At 39.1% G+C, this 12,307-nt stretch overlaps 1 protein-coding gene across 4 annotated transcripts in view; it reads right to left on the bottom strand.

Annotated features, from left to right (window-relative positions):
* Window positions 1-12,307, bottom strand: part of VWA8 (von Willebrand factor A domain containing 8) — a 278,034-nt gene that overhangs the window by 206,679 nt on the left and 59,048 nt on the right. For all 4 annotated transcript variants that reach the window (XR_012688656.1, XM_075199773.1, XM_075199771.1 and 1 more), the window contains 5 exons: window positions 11,000-11,049; window positions 6,363-6,471; window positions 4,046-4,150; window positions 2,476-2,607; window positions 1,343-1,477 (listed from right to left, as the gene is read on the bottom strand). Coding sequence is in view for 3 of the 4 variants with exons in the window: in XM_075199773.1 (XP_075055874.1) it covers window positions 1,343-1,477; window positions 2,476-2,607; window positions 4,046-4,150; window positions 6,363-6,471; window positions 11,000-11,049 (531 nt within the window). In the remaining variant the exon portion in view is untranslated. The remainder of the gene's footprint in view (window positions 1-1,342; window positions 1,478-2,475; window positions 2,608-4,045; window positions 4,151-6,362; window positions 6,472-10,999; window positions 11,050-12,307) is intronic.

The raw sequence follows: 12,307 nt of genomic DNA, 5'->3' as shown, positions 1-12,307 counted from the left end.
TGTATACAGCAGGGACATACCATCTAACCCTATAACAATAATAGGAGTCTCGACTGAAGGTTTCTTCAGTTCATATGAAACATAATGACATAACTAATTTTGGAAGGAGATGCCTTTCTACTTGTGGCTATATGATTATTAGATCTTCAATTTAGCCTTATATGAGATGCACCTAGGTAGAGAAACTATGATAGCTCTCTATTCCATTCAGCATCCATCACATAATTAATGTTTTGGAGAAACAGCGCGTTCCGATAGTTAAGCTATCGGTCTGAACAGTTACTTATTTCTGGTCTAATATGTCATGTACTTGTTTTTAATATTTCACTACTGCTAACTTCATATTAAGTGTTATTATTTTAATTGATACTAATAAAATTTGGATATGTTTTAATGTAATTCTATTATCCTCTGAGTGCCCCAAAACACATAAGGTGTTTTCCAGTTTTCCTCCAAAACTGACAAGCAGTCTTATTTTTGCTGTAGAAGGAATACAACTATCTGAATTGGATATATGTTGTGGACAAATGTGGAGAGAAAGACCAGTTATTATGTGAGGTTCACAAATTTATACTCATTTATACTGTATATTTTGGTTCTTTTGTGTAAAATCATTCACACTATCGTTGCCCATTTTTTTCTCTGCAGGTTCTTCATGCAATTCTTGTGTCATATGCATATGTCAACATCACAAATATAAATGAGCTAATATCATAGCAATAACATTTGAGTATTTAGGGAGACATACATAAATACCCATTGAGGACTTGCTCATTAACTGACATCAATTCTGCAACTCTCAAAAGGAAAACTCAATTGAAGCATTGAATGGTTATCAATGGATATAAGCAGTGTACTCAATCATACAAAGTACAGTTGTGGGATCAATTATATGGGAGGCTTGGGAAATTCTAGGCAAGGATTTGTTTCCCATAGTTTGGATCCCTCTGCCAAATATGTAACAATATCTAAAGCACTAAACAGAGATTTGCTATTTGCACAAGATATCAACATAAGCTACAGAAAAAGGTGGCACTAAAGTGGCGCGAACCTCTGCATTCTATGGAATACCATTTCTCAATCTAGTCACATGATATAAATAAAAGTACACAGTTCAGTGCAAGCGACCCAATGTATCTGAAATCTGAAAATAATTACATATAAAAACCAGAAGCAATGGCAGCAGCAAGAGAAGGTAAACTCATAAAACAGTACTTAGTAATGCTCTACCATGAGTTTTTTGTATATCTCACAGGTGCCACATAACAAAAATGTGCTGTGATACCCTCTTTTTATGTATTGTGACAGTCTTTCAATGGAAGAATAAATAAGCAATATTAACCTTTCCTCCGATCAGACACATGTCTTTCACCATATGAGACTGCATCATCTCTGCCAGTAGTTGCTCATGCGTGCTGGTCCTAATGAACTGCGATGATCCAGAATGCAACTGCAAAGGCCGGGTGCCCGCTGCCACCTATGAAGAAATAATAGTAATAGATATTAACTCACTTACAATACTTTACTAGTCAGGGAGAACTTGGAATCATTGCAAGGTTGAAATCAAATAAGTATCTGGATGTTATGATGAACCTATTATGGTTACTGATAAAACCTGAGATTTTTGTTTGCAATGTAAATTGGGACAATAAATGTATAAAATGTTACAATGAGCTATACATTGCCAGTCCATTGTCAAGTAAAACAACATTTCTCAAAATATCTGCTCAAAGATGACCATTGTGGCTTATCTTTTTGAACAAAATATTTGGTTAATGTATAAAAATGAAATGCAGGGTCTGATTTAGAGTAAGGAGCAAATCCAGCTAAAAGTTGAGAATTTACACCCGGCTGTTGCAAACCAAAGGGTGTAAATGGAAAACATTTCTGTATACAGGGAAAATACTGCCTGCTTTGTATGTACCGAGCAGCGCTAAATAACTTTTACATTTGCCCCCCTTGCAGAGCAACATGATTTTGTCAAGTTGCAAAATTGCACCTTCTAGCTGGTTTACTCTGAACTGTAAATGGAGTTCAGAGTAAACCAGTAATGGAGTAATGAGCTGTAACACGGAGACTCAAGCGCTGCCTTTTGGTGGCGACTAAAAAGCAACATAAACTTTGGTGTTTATTAATATTATGAAAAGGCCTACCAAGTGATGGGCTGATTGTCATCCAATTAATAGCCTCCCATTCTATGTTTATCCACTATCTATTAATAGAATAGTACAAATTCTTGTTTCAACAGCTCCAGTCTATGCACAAAATATTCCCACTCACAAATATCATTCTTTCATTTCCTAAATTAGAAACAGAGAATTCAAGGTTTAAGGGGGGTTTGGGATAAATAAACAATCCCCACAGCTTCCAACTAAACAGCAGAACTGCCACATAAGGGAAAGCTTGTCTAAAGTAGGATTATACAAATTACATAACACATTTGGATCAGTTAGCAACACAAATAATAATATTAACCTCTATTGAGATGTCCTTGTCACCAGCTCCGATACTGACTGCTACTTGAGGGCTATCAGCAGTTTGTGCTGGCTCTACTTTCAGAATTCTCAGGGAAACAGGAGACCTTCCAGAGTCAGACAGCTCAAACCTCTGAAAAACAATGCAGAACATTAGGAAACAGAACAGTAACAGAATATAAAATAAAGAATGCTCTCATCAACAGGATCATCTATTCGATAAATCAATCTGAAAAATAGTATCAAATACAGATCTATTTCACAGTTGTCCAATCACAGCTGAGAGTTCATCATTCTGAAACAAAATGAAAGTGTCCCTTTCATTGCCACACAAAGGATGCAGCCATTCTGTAGGCTGGTCCAATAGTAAACCTACCAATTTATTACTAGTGACATCACTAAGGTACGAGGCATAAAGTACCTCAGTCTCTCTGTGATGACACTAGTTCCTAATAAAGGTTGCATTCATGAACATTGTCTGCCACCGACGGGTACAGATTAAGCTTTTATTTCACAAACATGAACCAGCTGCGGGTTGGGTACGGTTGAGTGATTAGAAGTATTCAACTGGGATTCCTACATAAAAAACCTGATGGCAGAAGAAGACGAATGAAGTAGAAGCAGACAGTGTTCAAGCAGTTTGCCTGCGGGGTCTGGACATTGCCGTTTTAAATTAACATTGAAGTTAGCCGCGTCCACGTCACCCTGCAGTGCCGGACAGGTCTCCAGTCGGAATCGCCGCCTGCCAGCCTGCGGTGCCATCGGACATCTCCCTCATCGTTTTTCAGGTAAGTCTGCTTCTATTTCATTCGTCTTCTTCTGCCATCAGGATTTTATGTAGGAATCCTAGCTGTCGGAATAGTGGTAATCGATAATCCGATTACCACTGGGTCAGGCGATCCAGGTAACCCTGCCAGGATACTGTGTATGGTATAAATATGGCGCCCATCACATGTACATGAGGCCTGAGGCCACGAGAGAGGTGTTACCAGCAAACTCAATGGTAAAAAGTGTCTACACCAGTGCTAAGAGATAAAGAGCAATACGGTACATGAATAGCACTGAAACCTTCACAAAAGTATCATAAAACATCACATAAGCTGCATGAACAGAAAATTATGCTAAAGGTAGGGAACAAATACAAAAGAAAATCACATGTTTGAATTATGTTATTACTGAAATCCTAGTACATCCGTCCATTATTGTGGACTCTGTGAAGCACTGCAGTGGGCCATTGACATATTCGCTAATTTTTTCAAATCATTTCCAGGGGCATTTTGCTTCTGAGCCAGTGTATCTAAGCAATTCATGCACTGTATAGATTCAGAGTTTCTTACATTAATAAGTACTAACCTCGAAGGCCCAGAGCATAGGAACAGACAGTGAGGCTTGCATTAAATATACAGAATAAGAGAATTGTACTGGACAGTTGTTCTGCGTTGTAAAGCAGGGAATTTTCCAGTGTCAGATCTTTGAATCGTGGAATTTAGGAACAATGGCAACTAAACAGAACATTAGCCAACCAAGTGTTTACCACAAGCTGTCCTACTGGAAGGCACACAATCATTTACCTTTAATGCATCCTCCACAGCTGTCCTGCCTTCTTTCCCCAACAACACGCTGTAAGGATAGAGCCTTTGTATAGTATGCTTGGAGGACATCATAGGAAATGCATTCTTAGGTTATAAAAAGACAAATATATTAGGACCCTGGATGACAAAATGAAAAGCACAGGATAACACAGCAGTGATGTAAGAGTCCCTTCTATACAAATGACGGGTTTGCTCTGTTTCAGACTGTACACACAGAACATGTAATACATCAGGGTGCTCACTGAGAGTACAACAGGATGGTATTCCTGGAAAGCCAGACATGACCACCATAAAGTCAATGCAACGTATTTATAGCACTCACTACATAAACAAGTCTAGCTGTAATGTCTTAACAAGGACTGAGTGGCACTAAACACTTTACAGATGTATTTTTAGACATACCATTAACTCTCCATGAAATGCTTGATGTTAATATCTAGTATCATAACAATCCTAACAGCTATCCCAACTGTGAGGCTGCTCAACTTCATATTTAATGGCTGTGGGCAGAGTAAACAACGAGAGAGATCTCCATAAATGAATCAAGTCATTCTGATCTGTCAGCCTATTTACAAACATTAGAAAACCAAATGCTCCTGGACAGCTTTCATTGTCTCTGTGGTGTCTTTACCCAGACGAAAAGCCATCTCAGTTGGTAGAGCATAATCCAACCAACATTGTTCAAACTAAATATATTAAACACTATCCCTCTCCATTTATTATAAATGAGTAAAAAAAGTGGGAATTTTATTAGGAGCTTGATACTATATGAGAGCAATTAAACATTTTTCTTTGTTCCATTTAATTGTTTGTTAGCTATTACTATATCAATTATAGCTCTCCCTGTCTCTTGCTCCACCATCACTCTCTGTTACCATGCATGTTTCCTCCACTGCCCTTCCTCTGTCATGTATCTAGGTACTGACTGATTTGAATGGTCTAATCAACATACTAACATGGATAGGCCACACTTGTCTGGATCATAGTTTGTGATGACACAGGGGAAGATTTATGAAAACTGATGCACCGGAAAAAGGTGCTGTAATCCACCTCTGTATTGGGTGGTCGAGACAAGGATGCTCTCTGTATTGGGTGGAGGACACAAGGATGCTCTCTGTATTGGGTGACGGACACAAGGATGCTCTCTGTATTGGGTGGCGGACACAAGGATGCTCTCTGTATTGGGTGGCGGACACAAGGATGCTCTCTGTATTGGGTGGCGGGCACAAGGATGCTCTCTGTATTGGGTGGCGGGCACCAGGATGCTCTCTGTATTGGGTGGCGGGCACCAGGATGCTCTCTGTATTGGGCGGCCGGCACCAGGATGCTCTCTGTATTGGGTGGTGGACACAAGGATGCCCCCTTATTGGGTGGTGGACACAAGGATGCTCTCTGTATTGGGTGGTGGACACAAGGATGCTCTCTGTATTGAGTGGTGGACACAAGGATGCTCTCTGTATTGGGTGGTGGACACAAGGATGCTCTCTGTATTGGGTGGTGGACACAAGGATTATTATTATTATTATTTATTTATAAGGCGCCACAAGGTTTCCGCATTGCCAAACACAGTACAAACAATGGACAGTACAGGGAATAACAGTACAGAACAATAAACGAGTACTACCAAGACTTCAGAGACTCCAGGCAAAGCAAATATAATGGAGTTGGAGCAGAAGAGAAGGTAGAGAGACAGGAGGGAGAAGGGCACTGTTCATAAGAGCTAACATCCTAAAGGAAGGGGAAACAGACAGCCGGCACAAAGGGAGTCAGAGGAGGGGAGCAAGCGCACACCTCTACAGAGAAGGATGCTCTCTGTATTGGGTGGTGGACACAAGGATGCTCTCTGTATTGGATGGTGGACACAAGGATGCTCTCTGTATTGGGTGGGGGACACAAGGATGCTCTCTGTATTGGGTGGCAGACGCAACCAATCAGATGTTACTTCCATTTTCAAACCATAACTAGAAAATGACAGTTAGTATTGAATGGTTACAGGACATTTTTTTCATGCACCTGTTTTTGTAAATGTCCAACAATGTATGTAGAGTAAATCTGCACGGCTTCAAATAGAACACAGTGAGCTTACGAGTCTGTTAGAAAGCTCAGTCATCTCATTTGATAAACCTCAAATGCAGAATTTAGTCACAGAAATGTGCTAATAGAACATTCATAAATATAAACATGGCAATGTCTCAGGAGGCCCAAAATTTGGCCAATGCAGACAGCTGCCTGATAATATTCATTATGTATGAATACAAGACTTGTATTAATTATTTAAAGACATTAAGAGGTTTACCAAAATGCTAATGGCTGCTGCCAAATTGTCTGCTGGGAAATCTGGAAGCCCAAGGGTGGCAGATTCTTGAGAGCAGAGAGTCGTAGCAAATGACAGGAGCTGAGAAATCCTGAAAGACAAAAACAGGTTTGTTTGTTTCTTCAATCACCCAGGTCTAAGGATATGTTCCAGCAACAATTATCTGGGTCCAGTAGTTCAGAAGTTGTTGTTTCCTAGGAAAGGTGAAACTGCTCCATCTGTGCTTTAGTCCAGACAACATAAAACTATGTCCATTAGGAACATTAAAATACACCAATTATAATTAACTTTACTGAAGAGTATATGCTGCAAGACTATGGCAGTTGTGGGGTAAGATATAGCATGCTTTGCAAATTTATTTTTTGTAAATTTGTTTAGATTCATTAAAAAAACACTTCTGCTCCGTACCTAACATACCACTTTAGGAGACCATCTATAGGACGATGAGTGAAGCTAGAATGAGAATTTTCTCACTGTTTCTCAATATACCACTCATGAGTTCCACACAATCCTTAAATTGTGTACATACAGAGAAAATACAAACATTATACTGAGGAGCAGCACACTTCACCTCATTGTCTCTGGACAACAAAAGACCACGCAAGTTTTTGTTTTTTTCTGTTTCAGAAGATAAAATAATCATTGTGTGAGTGAGAGGTCAGATCAGTAGGGTGGATGGTCAAATATTTCAAAGCCATAGTCACTCATTACAGAAATACATCTTTGTAACTTTAAGACACATGGGCATTGTTATGTAGAAAAGAGACACCTTTAGTTGGGTTTCAGCACTGTGTTTCCTAGATGGCATTGTTTAAATAATACAGGGCAATTGTTTTCTAGTGTTCTATGTAATCCAACAACAGGACACAATCCAAATCCCTAAACACAATGTCCATTATTTTCCCAGCAGAGAGGTGTGACCTGGGAGAGGGAGAAGCATTGTACACGGATTGCATGGAAAATTGTTTCATTATTAGTATCTTTTATTTATAATGGTTCCTCAACGCCTTGATGGACCCCTGTTAATTACAATTATGACCCTAAAGAGGAACATTCCTAGATCTGCTTTATAAAGTCTCATATTCTCAGAATTGCTTCTGCAGTGGAGAGAGCATGAACTCACTTATGACATGCCCAGACCATCAAGCAGAATGGTTAACACTGTTGGTTTGATGTGTTGCACTCAACTTAATGTGGTTACTTTCAAACACATATCCTGTATTACAAAGTCTTAAATTATGAGCCACAATGCTGAATTAGTCAGCTCCACAGGGACTCTACATTTAGGATCATTTTTGATTCTCTACCCAACTTACCAACTGTTTAGACCAATATTTCACATAGAATTCTGAATGATTCACATGTATACTACAAACATTTACAGTATCAACATCCATTTAGGAATAGTGTTTGACCCACTTCTCTTCCTTCATGAGGAACTTGATGAGAGACCTTGTCAGATGTATGATTATATGTGACTAGCTTGTTTCACACAGCCACTGTGTCACAAGGGGAGAATGTCCCTCCATACACAACGTGACATGTCAGATTATGAGGCATTAAGACTAATTACAAACTGCACAAAATGCAGATTTATGTTGCTTTATGCTAATGATCCTTTTTGTCCACTAAACATACCTGAAGGTGCTTACCCATCTGTGCCTAGCTTTGTATTGTGCAGATCCACCTGCACAATGTGCATGCTAGAAATCATAACCCTATAATCCCTTTAAGATAAACCCCTTCATTATTTTTACTTTTACATTTTTTCCCCCCACTAAAATACAGTCTGTGTTTTGAAAGTTTTACTAGTCAGCAAAGTGAACCTAGGAAAAAAGCTTTCCACAAAAGTGCTGAATGTATCCCATTGAAAGCATAGGACAAGACTCTGCCTCAGAGGTGGTAAGAAAATTTTAGTCCTCTTTAGTGCTTTTTCTTGGGCTCCCTCCAGGCTTTACTTAAATGATATTGTCCCACAAAGCCAAATCTCCAGCCGAAGCTGCCGTCTTGCCATTTGCACCCAGAAAAATTGATGTATTTGTGCAAAAACTGGCACATAACGTCATAAAACATTGTGCTTTTGAACATTTGTAAAGCAGCCATATTGAGAACGCAAACAACTGGCCAAGGCAGACTGACTATGGAATACTCCTGGTAGCATAACCAGCAGTTAGCAGACTCCCGCCTGTGACGTACTGTGGATATATAGTAAAAGTCCATCTCCAGTGGTAAGCCACAGAAGCATTTCCCTTTTTATTTAAACAATCTCCTTTTAAGAACCATTAACATGCTCCAAGCGGTTTAGGGTGTACATGGACATTCCAACATTTCCAAATGCTAAAAATAGACCACTTAAGTGTCTACCACAGAATGTTCATATTGATTGTATAACTAACAATACATATCATTGAAAAAAGAAACAATTTATTCAAATGGACTACTGTATGTGTAACGGGATTCTTAATTAATTATGTCAAATTTAACTGACTACCATGTCTCATTGAGCATAGTTTGGATTCTATTTGCATGCTATTGAGAAAATACAAAAAAAGCATTTATTTTTCACTGTGAAAGTGGTCAGTGAGTATTGGGAGAGGTTTAATATGTAAAACAGTGTGGTATAAAGATAACTCTGTGTCAGCCAAGAGCACCAGAATCAGCTTATTTTTGGTTCTGGACGTAATAAAACAACTTATTACTAACGGATATAAGTACGAACATCGTTTTATCCGTTTATTTGGTTAGGTGTATTAATCAGAAGTATTACAAATACCACACAATATTTCCCTTTTGGTAGCAAAGAGCACTGAGCTCCAGATAACATACATGTTAAAGTATTGATTGTGAGAGGAACTGTACACAGTGGGGAAACAAAGGAAGAAGGTAAAGAACAGGGTACTGATCTGTGTCTCTGCGGAGCTCTTTATGTCTGACACTGAATGATTCACATGTGTACTAAACAAAGCACAATATTCAGAGTATCACACGACAAGCAGAGCTGTAAGGAGGGTGGTGCGGCCGGTGCGACTGCCCAGGGCGCAAAGCCAAGGGGGCGCCATGGCCGCCTGCCATTTGTACTGTGCTAGAAATGTCCCCCTAGCAAAATCGCCCTCTCCCTTCCTCTTCCCTCCATATCTCTATACAATTGGCTGCATGCTGCCTGTTCCTGTATAGAGGCAGCATGCGACCACTCTCATTATGCAGGGGGCGTGGCCTCTTCATGTGCACACTGCACAGGCTCGCCCCCCTGACCTCTCTGCTCCTGGTCACATGATACCTGCAAAGATTCCCCTGACTTTCTGCTGTCGGTAAGTAAACTTGTACCCCTCCCCCCCTCACTCCCCACCGTGTTTCTGTCTGCCTGTCTCTTCTCCCCTCTTGTGTTTTCCTCTCTGTCTGCAGTTTTGTATGTGTGTCTTTGCATCTCTGTCTTATCTGTCTGCATCTGTGCATCTCTTACCCCCACTTTGTGTCTGTTTTTAATCTTGTGCAACTCTGTCTCCCCCTGTGTTACTTTGCACACCCTTTGTTTTATCTATCTCCCCACCTTCTTCTACCATTTGCCCCAACACTCACTTTTCCCCTGTGCCCCTCACATATACCCCTTCTTTTTCCTTCATACCTTCTTCCTCCTCATCTGATGTTGATGGAGTCCTGGTGGCTGCCTTGAGTATGGCAGGTAAGCACAATCTTATTTTAATCATTTTGGTTTTCTTCTTGTCTTGTTTTTATTTATTATTCAAATTGGGTTTGTAACTAGGGCAGTGTGACATCCCAGGCCGCAATGCCGAGATTTCGTCATGGCTGGGATAGACACCTACTAAGATAAGGGGGGGTGCACCAGTGCTATTTCTCGCCTAGGGCACTAAAATGTCTAGTTACTGCTCTGAGGACAAGGTGTACACACTGACAGATGACACTCACATGAAAAACGGGAAAAATAGGACATGTATTGACCAAATAATTTAAGTCAAAATAAAAGTGTTGAGTGTTATAATGCACACAATGATACGAATCATAATAATCAATTAGACATGAAAGTATTTCAACCCCAATAGTTGGAAGTGGCTGTGTTTCTATACAATCACAGATGTTATGCACCATTTTAAAAATACAATAAATATTTCACATTTGTTTCCAAAAAACTGTTAAAGTACCAATCAGCCTTCATGTTAGTGGGTTAGGAACAGACAGCTCGAAACCCAGTTTTCTGTAGATTTCAGCTCAACATAGAAACCTACTTGGGGGCATTATTACATCCATAGCAGATGCAGGGACAAGTACATGTGCTCCAGAGAAACATTATGTGATGTCATCAAAAGGTCCACGCCCCCTGCCGGGGACTGACATGTTGGGAGGTATGCACTATAATTACTCAGGCTGTACTTAATGGTAGGTTTTTAAAAACTGCATGACAGATACACTTTAAGTTCAAATTGTAAGGTTAATGAGTAATATGTACTGAACTAATTATCACTTCTGATGTTTCAGAAAGAAATATACAAGAAAGCTATACATTTATTTTTTAATCATAAATTAAATTACTGAAATACTGTTACCATTTTAAACATAGATCTACTAGATTGAAGAAAATGGGCATTTTCTCTCCTGTACATTACCTTTCTGCAGGAACATTTACTCCTACTGTATACAGTATCTGAAGCTGATCCTGTTGGGGTTAAGAAAAACACATCAGTTCCATTTTTCAAATATCAGAATACGGACTGACAGTGTTGTGGGGTCATCCTTTAATTTCTGATGGTAACAATTACCTGGCTACAAACATTGTGCTCATGTCACTCCTCATAAGAGAAACCATGAGAGTAAGAGTAAAAAGTATACAGCAGAGTGCTATGTAGAGGTCATTCTTCGTAAGGGCGGTAAATTGGTCATAATCAGAGATCTTACCTAATAGGTAGAAATTTCCTACCTGTCCCATCTTTAACTAGTTTTTATACAGTGGAAATCCTAAAAAGGAAACTAAATATATACTTGAAAATACAATTAAAGGTAAGAAATACCTTAAAAAGTGTAAATTTGTAATTTTGTAAAAAGTTATGTATAGTTTGTAATGCGGATGCTATCCCCAAGTATAGTATTTTATTCAATACACCAATAAATGTTTTAATGTCTAATAATTGTGTTAAAACAGAAAAGAACAGTTGTATTTCTATATTTTGCCCAAAGTGCCATCTTTCCTTTAAACTACTAAAACTTAACTAAACCTGTTTCCTAAATCTGTTTTTAAGTTTTGCTACTTTTGTGTCTTCAAAATTGTGAAGCGCTGTCCCTCAAGTGGTTGTACGTGCCATGAAAAAATTCTTAAATCGTAAAGTAACAACATGGGTCCACGAAAATACAGTCGTTCTAAAGGAATGAATTAAATTGCATAATATAAATACACAATGACAGGTGAAAATGCAGATGACTTATTTATAAAGTTCTATTTTATTTTAAAGAGTTTTTGTTTTTCACATAAAATAGTAAACAGTGGTCAAAGTGGACATTTAGAAGTGGTGGTATGGAAACTAAGTGAGTGGGATTTGATAGTTTTACAATGAAGGCAGCAGGAGTGGCCCAACTGCATACCACCAAATACACCGCCACTTCTACCACTGACAGTAGTGCAAACAATAACAGGCAAAAAGTGGATACATAAAGGTAGCAATTCACCACAGGATAGTAGACATAGTCAAAACTGCAAAAAAATGATATCGCTGTGGTGTTCCTGAGCGACCTGGAAGTGTAGGTAGCATGGGTATCGGCCTATGTGCGGGGTAAACGTTTGGTGTAAGTGGTATGTGGATGGTAAGGTGGAGGAAAAGAAAAAATTGAGAAAATCATAAAAAGTCAGTAGGTGAATGTAGAAACAAACATATAAGTACTACAAAAGAGAGTCTGAGGGCTAGATTTACTAAGCTGCGGGT

This window comes from Mixophyes fleayi, chromosome 2 (genome assembly GCF_038048845.1).
Source record: "Mixophyes fleayi isolate aMixFle1 chromosome 2, aMixFle1.hap1, whole genome shotgun sequence".
Classification (NCBI taxonomy): domain Eukaryota; kingdom Metazoa; phylum Chordata; class Amphibia; order Anura; family Limnodynastidae; genus Mixophyes; species Mixophyes fleayi.
The sequence above is the reverse complement of the archived record's forward strand: the minus strand, read 5'-3'. Positions and strand labels throughout refer to the sequence as shown.